Source organism: Henckelia pumila, chromosome 1 (genome assembly GCF_033568475.1).
Source record: "Henckelia pumila isolate YLH828 chromosome 1, ASM3356847v2, whole genome shotgun sequence".
In the NCBI taxonomy this organism is placed as follows: domain Eukaryota; kingdom Viridiplantae; phylum Streptophyta; class Magnoliopsida; order Lamiales; family Gesneriaceae; genus Henckelia; species Henckelia pumila.
In genome coordinates, this window is record NC_133120.1 from 103,382,154 (window position 1) to 103,405,853 (window position 23,700).

The window sequence follows — 23,700 nt, forward strand, 5'->3', positions numbered from 1 at the left end:
TATGAACCAGATCCTTCTCATATCTTGAGGGCTGTTGATGTGGAGTTGGATAGTTCCCTTAGCTATGTTGAATATCCAGTGCAGATTCTTGATCGTAAAGAAAAGCAACTGAGGAACAAGGCGATTCCTTTGGTTATGGTGGAATGGAGTAGACATGGGAGAGAAGAAGCTACATGGGAATTGGAGTCTCGAATGCGTCAAGAATGGCCTCATTTGTTTGACAATGTCATGAATTATGCCATGTACTCTAATTTTCCTATGTACTATCAGTGGTAGATGTTTAACCACTTTGTATATAAGTTTGATGTGTGTTTAATTTCGAGGACGAAATCTTCTTTTTAAAGGGGGAGAAATGTAAGGACCCGATTTTACTCTATTAATTAATTTGTGTGTTAAAAATATGTATTTATAAATATCAGTTTATAGACGATATTAAATTTCATATTTGATTTATAAATCACACAGGAGTTGAAATAACTCAAACCGGGTCAAGTTTTAACCCCGAATGAATAAATTAAGACACACATTAAACCAATACATATCTAATTACTATATACGGATATATATTCTATTTCTCTCTCCTCGGTATTCATCATCGTCATCTTCTAAGCTTTCCCGATTCCTTGTTCTTTTCTTTTCCAAAATTTTCCTATCGCTTCAAATCGCCGTAACTTTTCCGTCGATTATCGATTTTCGAAAGTAAATATAGTTCCGGAATCCTCGCGACGAGAGCTATCTTTCGGTACCCATATTTCATATTTTTATTGAAATTTCCGAAAACCCGTCGCACCAGCCGCCGTCGTTCGCCGCCGCCGATCGTCGCCGGAGTTTAGGGGTAGGTTGTGTTAGTTGTTTAACCCTTTAATTCCAAGCTTTGAGGTATAATTTTGAATTTAGGGTTTCGAATTTTGGGTATTTCGATTCAATTGACATCCGATAATTGATATTTGATTTATTATTGTTTGTAGGTATTATATCGAAGTCGATTGAAGGTATTCGATATTTTTCAGAATTTATTTGGGATTTATTTCGAATTTCCAGATTTTTTATATTGGGGATTTTCGAATTTAAGTGTTGATTATTCATTAATTGAGTGTTTAGATGCTCTAGAAAATATAAATGCGAATTTTCGAAATTTCGAAATTTGTAGGAATTTTCGAAAAATTCAGATTGTTCTACTTGGGGTATTTTGACTTTTAGAGTCGTATATTTGATATTTGGTTATTGATAGGATGTTTTAATATTAAATATGAATTTTAGGATTTATGAGCAATTTTTCTGGAATTACAGATTCTGAAAATTTGGGATTGGAATATCCGAGAAATACTTGAGATATTTCTGTGGTAATTAAGTGTCGGTTGAGGTACGTATGAGCTGTTTATATTACGATGCCTATAATGGCATGTAATGATATTAAGTATTTTGTAATGAGTGATAATGTGTTTTATGTGCTTACGTGGATTATATGATTTCATTCACTCATTTACAAGTTTACATAGCACGTTGAGCCTTGACTCCTTTGATTGCTATTGATATTGATCTCTTGAGATGTATTGAGTCATCATGGAGCGAGTGACATTGTTTTAGTGCACTCCTGAGATAGCATGAGGCACGGACAGGTAGCTCCTGTTGCCCTCCGATGCTACGTACAACACTCCTGATGATAACATGAGGCTGGACGGGTCGCTCCTGTCACCCTCCGATGCTACGTGTATGGATTAGCAGTGATGATTCGAGGTCTGCTGCGTTCCTGGAACGGGTGGCCACTGAGTTTATTGTGATACGATTATTTGGACTCCTTTTGGTATCCCTTATTTCATTGATACCTGTCACGCATTACATTCCATTTCATTGCATTGTACTTGATTTTATTCATGTCAGTTATATTTGTCGTAATTTTTATAGTTCGTCGTACTGGGGTCCGACCCCTGTTTTCTTTTTATGTTGTGGTTGTTTGTGATTCTATAGCAGGTTATCCAGGGGGATTTGACGCATCTGGTGGAGCGTCATCTAGTGGTACCCAGTGAGGCGAGTGTGGAGTCGAGTTCCCAGATATATGTATATATATCAGTTTAGCGAGTTTTATATTTGCCGGGGTGATGCCCTGTGTATCTGTATAAATAGTTTTGGACCTTGTTTTGAATTGTTATTTGTGTGATCGAGCCTTGCCGGCTCTGCATGTGTTTAGTCCTGGCCAGTGCGGCTATAGGTTTGTAAATTGGAGTTGTGACTCTATTTTCGAGTATATATTGCTGGTTGTGTTGTACAGGTTTTTGGGATGTCCTATTTACGAATAGGTCATGCCGAAATTTCTGTAGGCCCAAACGCAAATTTTTAACTCGTTTTCGTTGTTTACATTAATTAATCCTGGTTGTTTGATCATTAAATATTAAATCAGGACACGGGCCCTTTCATTTGGTATCAGAGCGTATACTGGGATATGCTCGAATTAGAGTCTAGGACACTCGAGTTTAGACACTACCAAAATGGTTGCGTATGTGTGTGACTACTTGTTCTTACGTGACTTACTTGTGGTGTTTATTTTTGAACGTATTTGTTAGAACCAGTAGTTCTTGGATTTAAAATTAGTTTATGAATTCATATTAGAACTCTGAGTTCCTATCATAGTTTTCTGTTTGTTAAGTTATTTTTGCTTGTATTTAAATCCTTGTGTCTTGTAGAATGGCACCAGGAGGAAGAGGTAGAAAAGGGAAGGAAGTTGTAGAAGAGTCTGCAGCGGAAAATGTTAGAAATCTTGATGATATTGTCAGGGAAAGACGTGGTCGACCAGCTGTTCAGCCTCCGAAAGATGTGGAATTAGAGATGGAACAAAAACCACGGGTGAATCCTGACAAAGGAAAAGAGATTCAGGCTGAGGCTGATCCAGTAGCCCAATTGACTGAGAAAATGGGAGGAATACGATTAATAATTTCTCAATTTCAGGAGTTGCGTCCGCAAAAGTTCTTTGGCAATGAAGGAAGTGAGAAAGCTGCTAGTTGGTTGAAAAGTTTCAACAATATGTTTAATGGACTAGAATATCCTGATGACATTCGACTGAAGTTAGTTCCTTTTCAGCTGAAAGACCGAGCGCAACTGTGGTGGGAAACGACAGCAGAAACACTTTCTGATTCTGGTGAAAAGATCACATGGGAAGTATTTTGTAAGCAGTTTGCACAAGAATATGCACCACCATCTTATTATTCTGCTAAAGAAGATGAATTTAATCTGTTGGAGCAAGGCAATAAATCTGTTGCTGAGTATGCTTCTCAATTTTCTGCTCTTTTGCCTTATGTCCCACATGTTGCAAAGAATGATCGATCAAAGCTTTTACATTTTCTGAAGGGGCTTACACGAACGATCCATACGTTGGTAACTACTGGAACTCCATCTACTTATATAAAAGCAGTAGAAAAGGCCAAGAAAATTGAAGCAAGTCTACTCAGGGGTGAACCACAATCAATCCCAGCATCTGTTCCTCAAGGAGCTGGAAGCAGTTCACAGACACCAATGGGTTTACCTTCATATCAGCCTACGCAATTTTCTCAGCAAGCGAAAAGGCCTTGGTTTAAAGCTAGAGGGAAGCCATTTAAAAAGAAACCACAGTCTAGTTCCTCCAGTTCCAGTGGTAGTCGTGGTGGAAGTTCAGTTGGATCGTCTGGGAGAGTGTACTGTGACAGATGTAGTGGTAATCATTTGAGTGCACATTGTACAGGATTTTCAGGAACTTGTTATACTTGTGGGCAGGCTGGACATTCGTCTCGAGTATGTCCAAATGCTGGAAGACAGCAATTTCAGCCACAACAGTTTGGCCAGTTTCCTGGACGACCATCATTCAGACCATATGCTCCTGTACCACAGTTTGCTCCTACACAGCCTTATATTCCAGTACAGTCCACTCAGCAGCCTAGGTATCCATCTCCTCAGAGTCAGCAGCGTTTTCCAGGTCCACAGCAGGCTCAAGTCCATGCTATGACTCAGGATCAGGCACAAGATGCACCTGGGGGAGTTATTGCAGGTATTTGTTATATTTTTGAGTATCCTGCATGTATCTTGATAGACACAGGAGCATCTCATTCATTTTTATCTGTTACATTTGCTGATGAGCATGAGGTTGCTTTTACCCCGTTATTGGATACTGTGTCTGTTGCTACTCCTGCTGGTGTTTTCTTGATGTCTAATGAGATAGTTTTGAATTGTGTGATTAGATTTGAGGATAAGATAATGATAACCAATCTAATCAAACTATCTATGGATGATTTTGACTGTATCTTGGGTATGGATACACTGATGAATTATAGAGCTACTGTTGATTGTTTTCATGGCATTGTGAGATTTAGACCGTATTATGGCAATAAGTGGAATTTTTATGGTAGTGATTCACAATCTCGCATTCCATTAGTATCGGCAATGGAAATGTTTAGATTATTGTCGATAGGAAATGAAGGATTTATGATTTATGCTCTAGATGCGACGAAGGAAGAGAAATTGAAAGTTTCAGATATTCCTGTCGTTAAGGATTTTCCTGATGTATTTCCTGATGAGATTCCGGGTTTTCCGCCTCAAAGGGAAATAGATCTTAGCATTGAATTAATGCCAGGGACAAGTCCTATTTTTCGAGCCCCATATCGATTAGCTCCAGCAGAATTGAAAGAACTCAAGACGCAATTGCAAGATTTGCTGGAAAAAGGTTATATTAGACCAAGTGTATCACCTTGGGGTGCTCCAGTCTTGTTTGTGAAGAAGAAAGACGGAACGATGAGAATGTGCATCGATTATCGGCAATTGAATCAGGCTACTGTGAAGAATAAGTATCCTTTGCCACGAATTGATGACTTGTTTGATCAGTTGCAGGGTACATCTGTATATTCTAAAATTGATCTTCGTTCCGGATATCATCAACTTCGAGTTCGAGAGGAAGATGTTTCCAAGACAGCATTTCGAACGCGTTACGGACATTATGAATTCTTAGTTGTGCCTTTCGGGTTGACTAATGCTCCAGCGGTTTTTATGGATTTAATGAATCGTGTGTTTCGGGAATTCATAGATCGATTTGTTATCGTTTTCATTGATGACATTTTGATTTATTCTAAGTCAAGAAAGGAGCATAAAGAACATTTGACATTAGTACTTCAGAAACTCAGAACATCACAATTATATGCTAAGTTTTCGAAGTGTGAATTTTGGCTGGACAGAGTATTATTTCTAGGACATGTGATATCAGCACAAGGATTATCTGTCGATCCTAGTAAAATTGAAGTTGTTCTTAATTGGTCCAGACCAACCAATGTCTCTGAGATTCGTAGTTTTTTGGGTTTGGCTGGATATTATAGGCATTTCATCAAGGGATTTTCTGAAATAGCTAGGCCTATGACTATATTAACGCAAAAAGATCGACGTTTTGTGTGGACTGAGGAATGTGAAGCTAGTTTTCAGACTTTGAAAGAGAAATTGACTACGGCTCCAGTACTAGCATTACCTTCAGGCTCAGGTGGATTTGTTGTCTGTACAGATGCTTCTTTGAATGGACTGGGTTGTGTTTTGATGCAAAATGGACGCGTGATTGCGTATGCATCTCGTCAATTGAAACCACATGAGACTCGTTATCCAGTTCATGATTTAGAATTGGCTGCCATTGTGCATGCATTGAAAATATGGCGTCATTATCTGTACGGTGAGCAGTTTGTGATTTATTCCAATCATAAGAGTCTGAAATATTTATTCACACAGTCTGATTTGAATATGAGACAACGTCGATGGTTGGAACTGCTTAAGGATTTTGACTGTGATATTCAATACCATCCAGGAAACGTGAATCAAGTTGCAGATGCTTTGAGCAAAAAAGTTCATACTAAGATGTTGGCATCTTTAACTATTTCTAAAGTTCATGAGAATTTGAGAACTTCAGGATGGACTTATCGAGCTAAAGGTAATCATTTCATAGTTTCATCTATTCAAGTTGAACCACGAATAATTTCAAAAATCAAAGCAGCACAAAAGACTGATCCATATATTCATCACTTGAAAGAATTAACTCCAGCTGGTCAGTGAGGGAAATTTCTTGTTGCTTCTGATGGATGTTTGCGTTATAATGGTAGACTTGTGGTTCCGAATTTGATAGATTTGAAAGACGATATACTACGAGAAGCTCATTGTAGTCGACATAGTGTACATCCTGGAATTAGAAAGATGTATCATATCTTGAAAGCCCATTACTGGTAGGAAGGTATGAAGAATGATATTTCTGATTTTGTGGCTAAGTGTTTGGCGTGTCAACAAGTTAAGGCTGAAAGAATGAGACCAGGTGGTATGTTACTTAGTCTTGAAGTACCACAGTGGAATTGGGAACACATTACTATGGATTTCGTGACACACCTACCTCGATCTAATCGTGGTTGTGATGCCATTTGGGTTATTGTGGATAGATTGTCTAAATCTGCCCATTTTATTCCATATGATCGTACGTGGACATATACGAAAATGTCAAAAATGTACATTGATCAAATAGTACGATTACATGGTGTGCCAGTTACTATAGTATCAGACCGTGATCCCAGATTTACTTCTAAGTTTTGGTCTAGTTTGCAATCAGCTTTGGGTTCTAAATTGGCCATGAGTACTGCCTATCATCCACAGACAGATGGTCAATCTGAAAGGACTATTCAGACACTTGAAGATTTATTACGAGCTGTTGTAATGGATTTTAGTGGTGGTTGGCAAGAATCTTTAGCTTTGGTGGAATTCTCTTACAATAACAGTTACCAAGTATCTATCGGGATGGCACCATTTGAAGCCTTGTATGGCAGAAAATGTAGATCTCCGATATGTTGGGAAGAAGTAGGAGAACGACAATTGTCAGGACCAGAGTTTATTCAAGAGATGAAAGAAAAAGTTGACCTGATCAGGAAAAGAATGAAAGTAGCCCAGGATCGTCAAGCCAGCTATGCTAATAATAGACGTAGACCTTTAGAATTTCAGGTTGGCGATTTTGTTTTCTTGAAAGTATCACCATTTCGTGGTACTATGAGATTTGGGCGTAAAGGGAAATTAGCTCCTCGTTATATCGGTCCATACGAGATTGTTGAGAAGATTGGTATTTTAGCGTATCGTTTGAACTTGCCGCAGAGTTTGTCTGCGATACATGATGTATTTCACGTATCTATGCTGCGGAAGTATGAACCAGATCCTTCTCATATCTTGAGGGCTGTTGATGTGGAGTTGGATAGTTCCCTTAGCTATGTTGAATATCCAGTGCAGATTCTTGATCGTAAAGAAAAGCAACTGAGGAACAAGACGATTCCTTTGGTTATGGTGGAATGGAGTAGACATGGGAGAGAAGAAGCTACATGGGAATTGGAGTCTCGAATGCGTCAAGAATGGCCTCATTTGTTTGACAATGTCATGAATTATGCCATGTACTCTAATTTTCCTATGTACTATCAGTGGTAGATGTTTAACTACTTTGTATATAAGTTTGATGTGTGTTTAATTTCGAGGACGAAATCTTCTTTTTAGAGGGGGAGAAATGTAAGGACCCGATTTTACTCTATTAATTAATTTGTGTGTTAAAAATATGTATTTATAAATATCGGTTTATAGACGATATTAAATTTCATATTTGATTTATAAATCACACAGGAGTTGAAATAACTCAAATCGGGTCAAGTTTTAACCCCGAATGAATAAAATAAGACACACATTAAACCAATACATATCTAATTACTATATACGGATATATATTCTATTTCTCTCTCCTCGGTATTCATCATCGTCATCTTCTCAGCTTTCCCGATTCCTTGTTCTTTTCTTTTCCAAAATTTTCCTATCGCTTCAAATCGCCGTAACTTTTCCGTCGGTTATCGATTTTCGAAAGTAAATATAGTTCCGGAATCCTCGCGACGAGAGCTATCTTTCGGTACCCATATTTCATATTTTTATTGAAATTTCCGAAAACCCGTCGCACCAGCCGCCGTCGTTCGCCGCCGTTCGCCGCCGCCGATCGTCTCCGGAGTTTAGGGGTAGGTTGTGTTAGTTGTTTAACCCTTTAATTCCAAGCTTTGAGGTATAATTTTGAATTTAGGGTTTCGAATTTTGGGTATTTCGATTCAATTGACATCCGATAATTGATATTTGATTTATTATTGTTTGTAGGTATTATATCGAAGTCGATTGAAGGTATTCGATATTTTTCAGAATTTATTTGGGATTTATTTCGAATTTCCAGATTTTTTATATTGGGGATTTTCGAATTTAAGTGTTGATTATTCATTAATTGAGTGTTTAGATGCTCTAGAAAATATAAATGCGAATTTTCAAAATTTGTAGGAATTTTCGAAAAATTCAGATTGTTCTACTTGGGGTATTTTGACTTTTAGAGTCGTATATTTGATATTTGGTCATTGATATGATGTTTTAATATTAAATATGAATTTTAGGATTTATGAGCAATTTTTCTGGAATTACAGATTCTGAAAATTTGGGATTGGAATATCCGAGAAATACTTGAGATATTTCTGTGGTAATTAAGTGTCGGTTGAGGTACGTATGAGCTGTTTATATTACGACGCCTATAATGGCATGTAATGATATTAAGTATTTTGTAATGAGTGATAATGTGTTTTATGTGCTTACGTGGATTATATGATTTCATTCACTCATTTACAAGTTTACATAGCACGTTGAGCCTTGACTCCTTTGATTGCTATTGATATTGATCTCTTGAGATGTATTGAGTCATCATGGAGCGAGTGACATTGTTTTAGTGCACTCCTGAGATAGCATGAGGCACGGACAGGTAGCTCCTGTTGCCCTCCGATGCTACGTACGACACTCCTGATGATAACATGAGGCTGGACGGGTCGCTCCTGTCACCCTCCGATGCTACGTGTATGGATTAGCAGTGATGATTCGAGGTCTGCTGCGTTCCTGGCATGGGTGGCCACTGAGTTTATTGTGATACGATTATTTGGACTCCTTTTGGTATCCCTTATTTCATTGATACCTGTCACGCATTACATTGCATTTCATTGCATTGTACTTGATTTTATTCATGTCAGTTATATTTGTCGTAATTTTTATAGTTCGTCGTACTGGGGTCCGACCCCTGTTTTCTTTTTATGTTGTGGTTGTTTGTGATTCTATAGCAGGTTATCCAGGGGGATTTGACGCATCTGGTGGAGCGTCATCTAGTGGTACCCAGTGAGGCGAGCGTGGAGTCGAGTTCCCAGATATATGTATATATATCAGTTTAGCGAGTTTTATATTTGTCGGGGTGATGCCCTGTGTATCTGTATAAATAGTTTTGGACCTTGTTTTGAATTGTTATTTGTGTGATCGAGCCTTGCCGGCTCTGCATGTGTTTAGTCCTGGCCAGTGCGGCTATAGGTTTGTAAATTGGAGTTGTGACTCTATTTTCGAGTATATATTGCTGGTTGTGTTGTACAGGTTTTTGGGATGTCCTATTTACGAATAGGTCATGCCGAAATTTCTGTAGGCCCAAACGCAAATTTTTAACTCGTTTTCGCTGTTTACATTAATTAATCCTGGTTTTTTGATCATTAAATATTAAATCAGGACACGGGCCCTTTCAATTTGTTTACACTTGATTTCAGTATCGATTGTGTTTCACCGGTGGATTTTAGTTGTATCATTTTAGTTTTCACTTTTTATTGATTATTATGTTTAAGATATTATTTCATGCTAAAATTTTGATTAGTTGTTGATTTCGGAACAGGTCACTGCAGTACACAAACTAATTATAAATCGATACAAAATGTAGGATCTCACGTAATAGTTATTTGATGGGAACCCTCGGGATCTTTTCCCGTAATTTGCGGATCTCTGTAAAAACTATAACTCATAAAATTACTCATTTTCTCCTTGTCATTTTTTTGTCAAGCTGAATTGTGATTTGTGAGTTTCCGTCCTTAAAATGGTGAAGTTTCCGTTTTAAAATGGTGATGAGCTTTTCAAAAAGTAAAATGCGAAATAGTCTATTGGGCCGACAAGTACCAAAATGATTTGTTTCATTAATAGATATAAAGTCCACCTTAAATAATCCTCTCTTTTTAGCCCATTCTTCAATGGCCTCAACTCATAATAGGTTTATCTAGGGTCACAAGTCACAACCCACGTACGGTGCATTATTTTATTTTCTATTTTTCATTTAAAAAAAATACTATTTCCCCTCGACAATGGCCTTGAGTTGCAAGAAAATGAACCGCAGAGTTTGTAAGGGGTGTCCAAGTTTGTGGAGTAAGTGAACTTTTGGTCAGAGGTTAGGAGCTCGATTCCCCTTACCAACACCTTCTTGAACTAGCCTGTCACATGACAGGGCTTGCCTAGTGTGGTTTACCTAACTAACGTAGTTTGCAGGCTATTGCGTTAATTTGGGGGTTTATCAAATGCGCACCAAAAATAGCGGCTGCGAGTTCCCACGTCAAAAAAAAAAAAAAAAAAAAAAAAGAGCCGCAGAATTAAACATCCTCGGAAGCAACTTAACCTAATTCACCTGCCCATTTTGTGTGCACAGTCGGAGAATTGGATCGAGTACAAAATCAAAAATAGATTGATAGAGTAAGAAAAACAAAATTGTATGTGACATCAATTATATTCACAATATTTGTTTCCAAAATCCACCTTTGTCAATTAAGACCATCTTCAGCAGCACACTATTTATATTTGTTTCCAAAATCCACCTTTGAACAACTAACTGCAAAATGGTGTTTTTGGAGTTGCACTGTTCACAACGGTAAAATTAATTTTTTTAAATATTTTATTTTATTTCTTTTTTGTTTTGTTATTTTATGGTTTATTTGTTTTGTTATTTTTTAAATCTTTATATTATTTGTTTTTTTAATAACATTGATAATATTTTACATATTATTTTTAAAATAATTCGTGATAAAAAAAATTAACATGTAATTGTGTGTTTATTGAATAATTATTTTATGCAATATTATATTTTAATTTTGTTGTTATTTCATTCAACTTCAAAAATGTTATTTAATAAATTATATACGAATTCGTATAATTTTTAATTAAATTTACCACATTAATTTATATAATAAAAATAATTTATAAAATATATGTAAAAATAAATAATATTATGATGATGATCAAATTAACAAGTTTTAAGGCTTTTACAATTTAGAGGCGTATCCATGAAAGAAAAATAAAATGGACCAAATCTAATCACTCGCTTTTAAACGAATAACAGATATATATACTATCAACATATTTTCTTATATTCATAATAACTTATAATTAATGTTAGGAATTAGCTTGAAACATGCAAAAAAAAAAAAAAAAAAAAAAAGAAATATCACCGGCCAATATGATCTATACTAGATTATCAAGTATTAACTATTAAGTCTCTGAAATGCACCATTTTCCAATATGAATCAAGAAAAAACAATCGACATAAACCAGAATATCGATCTGCGCGCAGATTTATTTGGATTGTTGGACTGACATCTTCGATCGAAGCTTATGAAACGGTAAAATAACAAACAAACAAACAAGCATTGATTTACACATACACATTCAAATCATGCAACCTTGGAGAAGGAATAGCAATCAACGGCATCCTTTTGCTTGTAACAATCCCAAATTTTTCAGACAAATCAATCTTTTCTCCCTCGGGTAACTTCCAGTCAAACAAATGGAAAAGGGTGGCCAAAAAATACATTGCCATCCTCTCAGCCAAGAGAATACCAGGGCAAACCCTTCTTCCTGATCCAAAAGGGAGATACTGAAAATTGTTCCCATTGTAATCGAACTTTCCGGGGTCGTTCAAGAACCTATCTGGCTTAAATTCAGAAGGGCTTTCCCAAACCAGAGGATCCCTGTGAATGGACCACATATTCAAGAAAACTCTAGAGCCCTTTGGGATTGTGTATCCTCCAATTATGCAGCACTGGCTTGGAAGCTTGGGGATCAGTAGAGGGAGAGGTGGATGAAGCCGAAAAGTTTCTTTCACCACTGCATCCAGATAATGTAGTTTTGGTATGTGGGATTCCTCCACTATATTTTCAAGACCTACTACTTCTGTAAGCTCTTCTTGCACTCGTTTCTTTACATGTGGATTGTTCAGAACCTCAGCCATTACCCACTCAATGATCGTCGCCGTTGTATCGGTGCCTCCAACAATAACATCCTTGAAGAAAATATATATAAAGTTAAATTTTTTTTTATTTTTTAAAAAAGTTGAAGAAATTATTACCTTCAAAATAGCCTTAATTTGAGACAGATTGATTGATCTGTCTGGATCATCTTGCTTCTTGAGCTCCAAAAGAATTTGCAAAAAATCCTTTCTTCCTTGATCGTCCCTCCTTTCTCCATTCACCGTACGTTCATTTATTACAGAATCAAGAATTTCATCGAAACACGATGCCACAATCTTGGCTTCTTTTTCGACTCCTTGAAGATCAAACTTGGCCAAAACAGGGAAAAAGTCAGAAACATTCGGCCGAATCAACAAATCAATAAGTTTGGGCGTAACTTGTCGACACGCACTTCCAATTCCATCCATCAGTTTCTTATCCACCGTACCACCCCAAAGCAAATTGAACACCACATTGAGTTCAGTCACGAATATCAATTCGCTAACGTCAACGCTAGTACCAATCTTCTTGTACAAACTTTTGGCAACCTTTGTAACCTCGACTTTGCGATGAATATAGGAAGCTTCGAGATTGGTGTTGCTGAGCATCTCTCGCACGAATAGTTTACGCATGTCCCTCCAATACTTCCCGTACGAACACCAGGCTATGTCTGCTCCGCCGGAGGTTATAACCATGGCTGCGACAGTGGAATCCCGGTTGGCGAAAATCGTGTCATGATCTCTCACAACTTGTTTTATCAGGGAAGGCGAGCTTATAACTACGCATAGTTTAGTTCCAAGCCAGAACTTGTAAAGTGGGCCGTATTTTTTAGCCAATTCACTGAATTGTATGTGCAGGTTGAGCTGGAGAAACGGTAGGTATCCAAGAATCGGCAGGCCCCGAGGACCTGGTGGAATCGGATCATGCTTTTCTTTGTTAGATGTTTTGGAAATCCAAAAACACCAGAAGATGTATACTAATACTATGACGAGAATTGGCAGCGAGAGATCATCCATTTTTTGTAGCTGATAATTTTAATTAGTTACCGCGACAATGGAAGAAATGATACTTCATGGTGGATTTGCTGGTGGGAAGGAAGCTATAATACGTCCTTTCATTAGTAATAAATTATTTTGATTATAAAAATTGAAGTAATTAATGAAATTGAGGATGAGGATCATGTGGAGCAAAAATCAAACTTCACTTCCAATTAAAATAAAGCACATGTTAATTAAATATCAAATATTCAAATATCGATCAATTACATTTCCTATTGAGTGGGTAACGTAGTGATAGCTAGGGTTCACAAAATGCGAACCAATTGATTGGATCAGTGCCAAAATATCATTCATCATCAAAGAAGGCATTATTATTATTATTATTATTTTTATTTTTTTTTGTACAAGTAAAATATCCTAAATTATTAGATTTATCAACTAAATTTTTTTTTTTTTTATCGTCCACACAAATTAAGGAGGACTAGGAAAGAAATAGGCACCTCCATGCTCACTGTTTCTCATGCAATGATTCAAATATAAGTTGTTGTCTTGGGCCAAAACTCTTCTAATATCTACGGCAAGATTTTCAACATAGCTAAGATCTCCGTTTAGGGTTCAGCTTCGACCCTACCCATAGGGTATTATCCCATGGGTAGGTTCGAAATTTCCCTTCGTTTAGTTGCATGACTGTTTGCACCGTTCAAATAAAGTTCGATGTAGTCTGGTTGATTTGTAGATCTTGCTCCTGCGCAATCTGAATGCAAAAGCCAATAGCCAATAGTTCGGCATATGTAACCGCGCGAGTATGTTATACATAAAGGTTACACATATAATTACTTGTTATTAAATTCACTAATTGAAATATCTTTTCATTGGGTAATTTTGTAATTTCGATAATGTGTAATCTCGTATGTAAATTTTATATTGTATGACATGTTATTTTCTGAATTTTAATTGTTAATCAAATTGGAATGCATGTAGTTTTTTCCCCCTATTTTCGCTTCAGAAAGAAACATTAAATGGATCGTTTATAGTTTGATTTTGATTCCTAAAATTAACTGGAACTGGAACTAAAGCCATACTTAAGGGCTGAAGCCACGAGAACAGATGAATCACTTGTTGGTATATATATATATATATGTAATTAAAGTAATTAAAAAACAAAGGTAAAACAAGGAAGAATCACATAATTATTCATTTATTTGGATTGGATTGTTCCACATCTTCGAAACTTACGAAACAGTAAAGTAACAAACAAACATGCATAAATTTACTCATACATGTACGAATGATTCGACCTTGGAGATGGAATGGCAATCATTGGCGTGCTCTTCCTCATAACAATCCCAAATCTTTCAGACAAATCAAGCTTCTCTCCCTCAGGTAGCCTCCAATTAAACAAATGGAAAAAGGTTGCCAAAAAGAGCATCGCCATCCTCTCAGCCAGGAGAATTCCAGGACAAACCCTTCTGCCAGATCCAAACGGGATAAATTGGAATCTGTTCCCATTGAAATCGAATTTCTGAGGGTCGTTCAAAAATCTCTCAGGCTTAAATTCAGATGGATTGTCCCAAACAAGAGGATCCCTTTGAACAGACCATATATTCAAGAAAACTCTAGACCCCTTTGGGATTGTGCATCCTCCAATTATGCTGGATTGGGTTGCAAGCCTGGGGACTAACAGAGGAAGTGGTGGATGGAGCCGAAAAGTTTCTTTTACAACTGCATCCAAATAGTGTAGTTGTGGTATGTGGGATTCTTCCACTCTGTTTTTTGGGCCTACTACTTCACTTAGCTCTTCTTGCACTCTTTCCTTTACTTGTGGGTTGTTCAAAATCTCAGCCATTACCCACTCAATGATTGTCGCCGTTGTATCCGTGCCTCCAACGAGGATATCCTGTTGCAGAAAATTTCAAGTTTAGATAGATTTTCTCTACATTCTTGAAAGTTTTCGTTGTGAACATGTATGCTTTCTTGTTTGCATTACATATTATACATGTCACAGACTCAATCGATCGTTTTCCTCTTATTAATTAGTATGTGGTATACTACTTTCTACAATTCTTTTACGCAGTATGCTAAGATTCATACCAACAATGAAGCAGATAATAGATTATTACCATTAGTATAGCCTTTATCTGAGGCAGATTGATCGATCTTTGGGGATCATCTTGCTCCCTTAGCTCCAAAAGGATTTGCAGGAAGTCCTTTCTACTTTCGTCCCTCCTTTTTTCTCCCTCCATCTTCTTCATACGTTCATTTATCACAGAATCTATAATTTCATCGACACGTAGGACCACACTCTTCATTTCTTTCTCTATTCCTTGTATATCAAATCTAGCCAAAACTGGGAAAAAATCAGAAACATTCGGTTTCCCCAGCAAATCTACAAGTTTCGACACAGCCCCCCGAAACTCACTTCCAATTCTATCGACTATTTTCTTATCCACCGTACCACCCCACAGCAAACTCAACGCCACATTCAATTCAGTAGCGAATACCAATTCGCTAATTTCAACACAAGTACCAATCTTCATATACAAGCTTCTAACAGCCTTCCTAATCTCGTGTTTTCGATGAACATAGGAAGCATCGAGGTTGCTGTTACTTAGCATCTCTCGAACGAATAGTTTACGCATGTCCCGCCAGTACTGCCCGTATGGAGACCAGAATATGTCTTTTCCACCTGTGGCGACTATGGCTGCTACTGAGGGGTCCCGGTTGGCGAAAATGGAATCTTGATCTCGCACGACTTCTTTTATCAGGGTCGGTGAGTTGATTACCACGTACAGTTTGCTTCCGAGCCAGAGTTTGTAGATTGGGCCGTATTTTTGAGCCAATTCTGTGAATTGTTTGTGCAGGTTGAGCTGCAGAAATGGTAGGAAACCAAGAATCGGCAGGCCCCGAGGACCTGCTGGAACCGGATGTGTCGGTGTCTCGGCAATCCATAAGTAGCAGAAGATGGATCCTCCGATGATGATCAAGGCCGCGAGAATCGGTAGTGATAGTGAGAAGAAGTCCATTTTTTTTTAAACTGAGAATTTTAAAGATTCAAAGTTAATTGCATGTTCCCAAGTTTCACAACGATTTAAATAATTAAACAGTAGACACCTGCCCACCCCTAAACAGTATACCTGCCCACCCCTAACCGGCCCGTCCGGACGATCTGGGTTCAGTCAACCGTCGATTCTGAATTCGAATCAACCCTTTTAATTTTAATAAATATTTAAAGAATTAAAAAATATATATATATTTCAAATTTCAACGTCTAATATAAAAATTTTATTATACTAGTACGTTTAACGTGCATTGCACCTGATATACGATATATTAAGATAGAGTTTATAAGAAGTTAAAAAATATAAAATATATTTAGTTTTCAAATATATATATATATAAATATATGTATATGGGAACCAAAATATATTTTATCTTTGAAAAATCTGAATATTAAAATCTAAATACCAGGATCCCTGATTTATAGACCATTTTGATGTAATTTCTTTGAAAAACTGAAAAAAAAAAAAAAAAAAAAAGATACAAGTATAAAAACACATATTATAAATGAGAATATCAACCATAAACACGAAAAATAAAAACTTAATTTAACACAAATTAAAAATTATTATATAACACATAATAATGAAAATAAAAGATTAGTCATAACAAATACGTCGATGTTTTACTGTCCAACAAATTCTCCATTTTTGAACCTCGAAATATGTTGATATCATCAATTTTCGTTATTTGGAGAAATAAATTAAACACTAAACAAAAATTTAACATACACAATAAATCAAATGCAAAATAAAAACTAATTTAAAAAAATAAATTACACTCAATGACAATATAAACAATACACAATTAAACTTTTTCTTTTTAAAATATATTCTAAAATTATTATATATAACACATAATATTGAGAATAAAATATTAGTAATAACAAATACGTCGACGTTTCGTTGTACAACAAAATCTCCATTCTTGAAACTCGAAATATGTTGATTTCATCTATTTTCGCCATTTGAAAAAAACAAATTAAACACTTAAATAAAAATTTAACACACACAATAAATCAAATGCAAATTGAAGACTAATTTAAAGCAATAAAATAAATTCAAGGACAATATAGACAATATATAATTAAACTCTTTTTTAAAAAAATATTAGATATTAGATTAGATTAGATAGATTGGAGAAAACAAATTAAACATTTGAACAAAAATTTAACACACATATACAATAAATTAATCAAATGCAAATTGAAGACTAATTTAAGAAAATCAATTAAACTCAAGGACAATATCGACAATACACAATTAAACTATTTCTTTTTAAGATATATATTAAAAAATTACTAAATATAACACATTTATTGAGAATAAAAGATTATTCATAACAAATACGTCGACATTTTATTGTCAAAAATTCTCCATTCTTGAACCTCAAAATATGTTGATGTCGTTCATTTTCACCATTTGGATAAAATAAATTAAACACTTAAATAAAAATTTAACACACACAATAAATCAAATGCAAATCGAAGACTAATTTAAAAAATAAAATAAACCCAAGGAGAATATATACAATAGTAACAATACAAAATTAAACTCTCTAATTTTAAGATATATTAAAAGATTAATTTAAAGAAATAAATTAAATTCAATGACAATATAGAAATACACAATTAAACTCTTTTTTATAAGATATATTAAAAAATTATTATATATAACGCATAATCTTGAGAATAAAAGATTAGTCATAACAAATACATCCACGTTTTACTATCCAACAAATTCTTCATTCTTGAACCTCGAAATATGTTGATGTCATCCATTTTCACCATTTGAAGAAAACAAATTAAACACGTCAATAAAAATATAACACGCCCAATAAATCAAATACAAATTGAAAACTAATTTAAAGCAATATAATAAACCCAAGAACAATATAGACAATACACAATTAAACTCTTTATTTTTAAGACATATTAGATAAATAAAAATTTAACACACACAATAAATCAAAGGTATGTGTTATTATACTCCAAAAAATGTCAATAACACTCCACATTTCTTACTTAACTTAATATTAAACAAAATTTATTTTATAATATCATTTCTTAAATAATAAAATATTGCCTTTAAAAAATTTCACTTACAAAAATTTTGTTTTATATTTCAATTTTCAACAACTAAACTTTTTCAAAAATTTTAATAATTTAAAATATCGTCACAATATTTTACTATATAATATATATAATATTGGAATTTTAAAATATTTTATTAACAAAATTTTATTAAACTTTGGAATAAAAGAAAAAAATTCTTAAAATTTAGTATTAAAATAGATTTTTATAATTTTATATTTAATAATATATCCTCCTTTAATTAATAAAATAATTTTTTTAATATAATAAATATTAAAATTAATTTTATCTAATTTGTTTTTTATATTTTGAGAAATATTAATACACGGAAAACTAACTTCGATAACAATATTTGAAAATTAATTTTTTTGTAGCAGTTACCTTTGTTATAAGATATATTATAATTCTCTCAAAAAAGATATATTATAATTAATTTATAATTTTTTGAAGTAATTGGAAGAGAAAATTAAAATAATAGATACAAAACAAAACATAACTATTTGAAAAAATTGAAACATAAAAACTAAATTGAAAATAAAAGTAACGATTTCTTGTGTGTGCCTTTTAAATTTTATGAATAAATTTAACAATATTTTTGGACAATTAATATTTAAGATAATTTTTAAAATTAAAACAATGAGTTTGCCAAAGGTAAAAACAATCAATTAAAGGACATCATTGTCAATATAATACACAAAAATGAAAACTAATTTAAATCAATAAATAAACCTAAGGACAAATAGACAATACACAATTAAACTCTCCATTTTTAAGATATATTAGATAAGATAATTTTTAAAATTGAACCAATGAGTTTGCCAAAAGTAAAAACAATCAATTAAAGGACATCATTGTCAATATAACACACAATAAATGAAAACTAATTTAAAGCAATAAATAAACCTAAGGACAAATAGACAATACACAATTAAACTCTTCATTTTTAAGATATATTAGATAAGATAATTTTTAAAATTGAAACAATGAGTTTGCCAAAAGTAAAAACAATCAATTAAAGGACATCATTGTCAATATAACACACAATAAATGAAAACTAATTTAAAGTAATAAATAAACCTAAGGACAATATAGATGTCATACACAATTAAAATCTCCTTTTTTAAGAGAGATTAGATTAGATTAGATTAGATTAGATATCAAATTTTTTTTTTTGAAAAAAAAAAAAACAACATGTCGGGTCGAACGCATCGAACCCAGCAGGTCGACGGGTTTCACACCAGTAAACCATAACCGAACCACCTAATGGCCGGTCAGGTCACGGTTCCAAGTCAAACCTATAGACTCGGTTAACCGATCCGTTGATCACATGCCAGGTTTAATTAAGGATTTGCTTATCTATACGATATTATAAAACATTAAACTATTTTAGAGTAATGACGTCTGGTGTATTTGCATAACATTATTCACTTTTAAAAAAAATTTAAATTATTTAAATATTTTTTTAAAATTCATGTTTATACTTCTAAATTTTTAATTAGTTATTAGTTATTAGTTACATCACTTTCATATTTAAAAATTTTTTGTTAAAATTCATTAAATTTGAAAATATCTGAATGCAAAATATCAACCATTATTAGTTTATCGACCCTCGTGAAAATTGACAGCTAAGGAATCCAAAAAAAATTGAAGCTAACATTTTTTTTCCGACAAAAAAATAAAGTCAAGTTTTTTTAGAGTGTCTCCATAAAAGATAGAGACCCGTATGTAAATGTTCCTTCCGATCGAGAATTACAATGCATAAAACAAATGACAAATGTTAAAGTAAGTAATACAATATGAAGTTATGTGACGAGAAATATGAAAAATAATGTCTTAATTATAAGTTACTAATAATTAATTTACGATTATCAATTGCCACAAGTATATTATTTCATAAATTCCTTGTTTGATTGTCAACTGTCTCAACTCGTGCCCTTTTCTAATAATGGCCCAGTTGTTGTTTGTATTTACTCAAGTTTAAATATCGGATGGTATGTGTTTGGATTTTTTATTTTATTTTTTTAGAAAACGTGGTGGATTATTATTATTATTTTTTTACACGAAAAAAATTCATTGAATATTTGTTTAGAGAAAAGTATGTGTCCATAGGGACGGAGTCACGACCAAGGTCCAAGTATATTAGAGAGGATTGAAAACGAAGGTAGGAAATATCAAATATTTATTATATAACAATAAATTTTAAATAGAATATATTTTCATATAATATACAATAATATCAAGTATCAAATATTGTTCCAAAGACTCATAATATTTATATTTTTAGTATTATATTTCTCGGGTTTTTATCTTTTGCATATGTTAATTGATGTGTTTTTGTCGTGTTTTGTAGTTGGAGGAAGTTTGATGACATTGGACAGAAATTTGGGCTAAAAAGTTTAATTTTATCACATTTGGAGTTGCCAAAGAAAATTTTGAGAAATTGAGCAAACTAGAAGAGGTGCTGAAGCAAGGCGCACGCTGTGTGACTATTCTGTTACTGTCTTGTGGTGAATAGAAGATTTCAAAATTTGAGAAGAAAATACCATATTTTAGTAATTCTAAATATGATATTTAATTTATGGAAGAATTTTGAAGAGAAGATTTTTTTTAGATAAATATTGTTGGAGATTTGTTTTTATTTAACAATTATCAAGATTATCTTATCTTATCTTCGGATGCGTCGATGCTGGCCTCAGGGCAGTGCCCTGAGCCAGTCATCGCTTAACACGTGGCGGTACTTTATAATTTTTTTTTTATTTTTGTCCCTCTTTTGACCCACCACCCAAACCATGGTTAACTTACACGGGTTTTTTATTATTTTGAAAAGCACCAAAAAGTCCCAAAAATCTCATCTTGGAAAATCTTTCCCCTTCTCGCTCAAACCTCTTATCTCCGAAACTTGAGAACCCTAAAATTATTTTCAATCCTTAGTTTCGAGCTCTCCATATTAAGTCTTTCCAAGCAACAGCGACGTTCCTTCCGGTAAGTGCTTATGCAGCATTTGGTCCTTTTCGATTGAAGGTAAAAAAATTTCGATTTCAATTTTTTTTGAAGGAAGATGTGCTCGTACCTCTTGATTTGACTGGGGTGGGCTTTATAACATTTTTTTTTAAAGGAGGAAGATGTACGCTTACCTCTTTCTTTGAGACTAGGGTGGGCTTTATATCATTTTTTTTTTTGGAAGGAGGAAGATGTACGCTTACCTCTTTTTTTTTTTGGAAGGAAGAAGATGTACGCTTTACCTCTTTCTTCGACTGGGGTGGGCTTTATATCATTTTTTTTTAAGGAGGAAGATGTATCGACTGGGGTGGGCTTTATATCATTATCGTGTCATCTTAACTTTCTTCTCCTTTCAAAATTTTGATGCGCAGGGACAGGACTTGGTTTGTTCTTCAATCGAAAACAGATATAGTTGAAATAACCCGGAGCCGAAAACAGGTAGAAGTTATGTACATGGAAAATTAAACTCAGGCGAAGTATGATATTTGGGATCAATTGTTTTTTAATTTAGATTGAATTTGTGTTAACTGTCCCTTACAGTTATTCTGAAATTTAAAATAATATATGCAATATTTTCAATTCTTGAATTTGGTAGCTTGATTTTTTATTTTATTAAATGCCCTTTCACTAATGTCCTTTATTTAAGAAAATCTACACATAATACTTGAGTTTGCATGTCATTATTGTGAAACAAATTGCTGCTTGTGGAATGTCAATGGAAAGGAGAAGTGTATTTCTAAGAAGAAAAAAATATGTGTAGCTGGCATTGCTTTCGGATTTCATTGTATTTGACCACTGGATTGATGTGAATATTGAAAAATCTTAGATTATATATGTGTGTAATATCTCAAGAGGAATCGTTGTATCAGTATTATATGGTCACATCTATCTACAATAGTAAAGATATTAGCTGAGATTTCACTTAGAGGAAGTTTAGAGTTCTTGTATTTTGTAGTAGTTGTATTATGTGTGGTGATTATGAGATTGAAATTTCCTTTTTACAGGAGCACTCATCTATCTCACCAGGTTTTGATATTATTTAGATGGTGAGTCACAGACAGTTAATTGATTTATTTTATTATAATATAATTTTTTGAATATGGAATCTTGAATTTTGTTTAGGAGAAAGCCTACGTTGTCTTTGAAGAAAAGAATCCTGGTGTTTATGGATCTTAGGTAGAAACACATGCTGAAGTCAAAGATTACGAAAATCCTTTATACGAGAAGTTTTCGAGTAGGGCAGAGGCGATAAAAGCGTTTGAGAACTATGTGAAAAAATGTCCAACTAATTCATTCAAGACAAATAGCGAGGAAAGTTCATGTGGTACTTCTAGTTCACAACGAAATTCTCGTCAAGCAGAAAAAATTGTTGAATTGGAAGATGACCTGTCGAATTTGCAAAATGATGTTTTGCAGATCATGAAGAAAATGGACGACATGAAACAAAAGTTAGAAGATATGAGATTGAATGGTAGTGGTTAGTTTGTGCTAGAAACTGTGATGTAATGTAATGCTAGACCAATTAGTGTAATTGTATTTAAAAAATGTTTAGTGATTGTAAACGTTATCATTATTCTGTTATATGGATGAAGAATGTCTCCTTAAAATAGAATGTCCCTTTATGTCAATTTTAAGTCGGAATATGTTTAATATATAGAAGATGCTTTTTTTTTTTTACCTGAAAGTGAAAATCGATGCTTGAAGTTTAAACTTGTTGTATATAAAATTTAGCCACACTTAGAAGGCCAAATAAACGTTTTCATTGTTCCGTTTTATGGTTTAATAATTTCGCTTTAAAATAGCATGAACTTTTACATTAATTTTAAGTCAGAAGATGTTTAATATATAGAAGATGTTTTTTATCCGAACCTTAAAGTCGATGCTTGAAGTTTGAACTTGTTAATAAAATTTTAACCATAATTAAAAGACCCAATTAAATCATAAAAATCATTTAAACCCTTAAAATAACCTTTAAATAAATAAACAAAATGAAAAAAAATTAAAATTCGATGCTGGTTGTTCTGCTCATATGCAGCGCAGAAGCGCATGCCCTTTGCGCGTCTGCGTGCCCAGGGCTCGCAGACGCGCAAGAATGCAGTGCACTCGTAAGAGTGCACTGAAATTTTGCGCAGCTGCGCGTCTTGGACCCGCAGCTGCGCCCCAGAATCCCATTCCATATTTTTGTTGCGCCTTGAATCTGTTTTTACATCAATTCTATACTTTTAAATTGATCAAAACACTTCAAGGGGTAACTCGTTTCATTCCAATAATTGAAGCAATACAAGATAGTCAAGAATACAAGCTATGTAACTCGCCAGAAACAATTTATATGTCACCATTCAAACTCTCTAAGTGTGACGGAGCATTTTGATTGATATGCCACTGACATAACCGATGGTGTGAATATGGAATACCGTTTCAATTGCATTCATCATGGCTTGACATTGGTCAG

The 23,700-nt window shown here is 34.1% G+C and overlaps 2 protein-coding genes and 2 long non-coding RNA genes across 4 annotated transcripts; 2 read left to right on the forward strand and 2 right to left on the reverse strand.

The window, feature by feature from the left end:
- Nucleotides 1-7,781: 7,781 nt before the first annotated feature.
- Nucleotides 7,782-9,407, forward strand: LOC140876267 (uncharacterized). The gene is made up of 3 exons (XR_012148722.1): nt 7,782-8,015; nt 8,149-8,172; nt 8,463-9,407. It is a non-coding gene; the product is annotated as an uncharacterized lncRNA (long non-coding RNA).
- Nucleotides 9,408-11,369: 1,962 nt separating this feature from the next.
- LOC140874791 (cytochrome P450 71AU50-like) lies at nt 11,370-13,234 on the reverse strand. Its single transcript, XM_073278191.1, has 2 exons — nt 12,221-13,234; nt 11,370-12,154 (listed from the first exon to the last, which is right to left on the reverse strand). Exons 1-2 carry the CDS (start codon nt 13,115-13,117, stop codon nt 11,528-11,530), a joined length of 1,524 nt encoding a protein of 507 aa, XP_073134292.1. The 5' UTR covers nt 13,118-13,234; the 3' UTR covers nt 11,370-11,527.
- A 1,036-nt stretch (nt 13,235-14,270) lies between these two features.
- Nucleotides 14,271-16,138, reverse strand: LOC140875483 (labd-13Z-ene-9,15,16-triol synthase, chloroplastic-like). Its single transcript, XM_073279169.1, has 2 exons — nt 15,220-16,138; nt 14,271-14,996 (listed from the first exon to the last, which is right to left on the reverse strand). The coding sequence occupies exons 1-2, from the start codon at nt 16,120-16,122 to the stop codon at nt 14,370-14,372; spliced, it is 1,530 nt and encodes a 509-aa protein (XP_073135270.1). The 5' UTR covers nt 16,123-16,138; the 3' UTR covers nt 14,271-14,369.
- A 4,982-nt stretch (nt 16,139-21,120) lies between these two features.
- On the forward strand, nt 21,121-22,749 carry LOC140881622 (uncharacterized). Its single transcript, XR_012150027.1, has 4 exons — nt 21,121-21,230; nt 21,620-21,686; nt 22,253-22,294; nt 22,371-22,749. It is a non-coding gene; the product is annotated as an uncharacterized lncRNA (long non-coding RNA).
- The last annotated feature ends 951 nt before the right edge of the window (nt 22,750-23,700 follow it).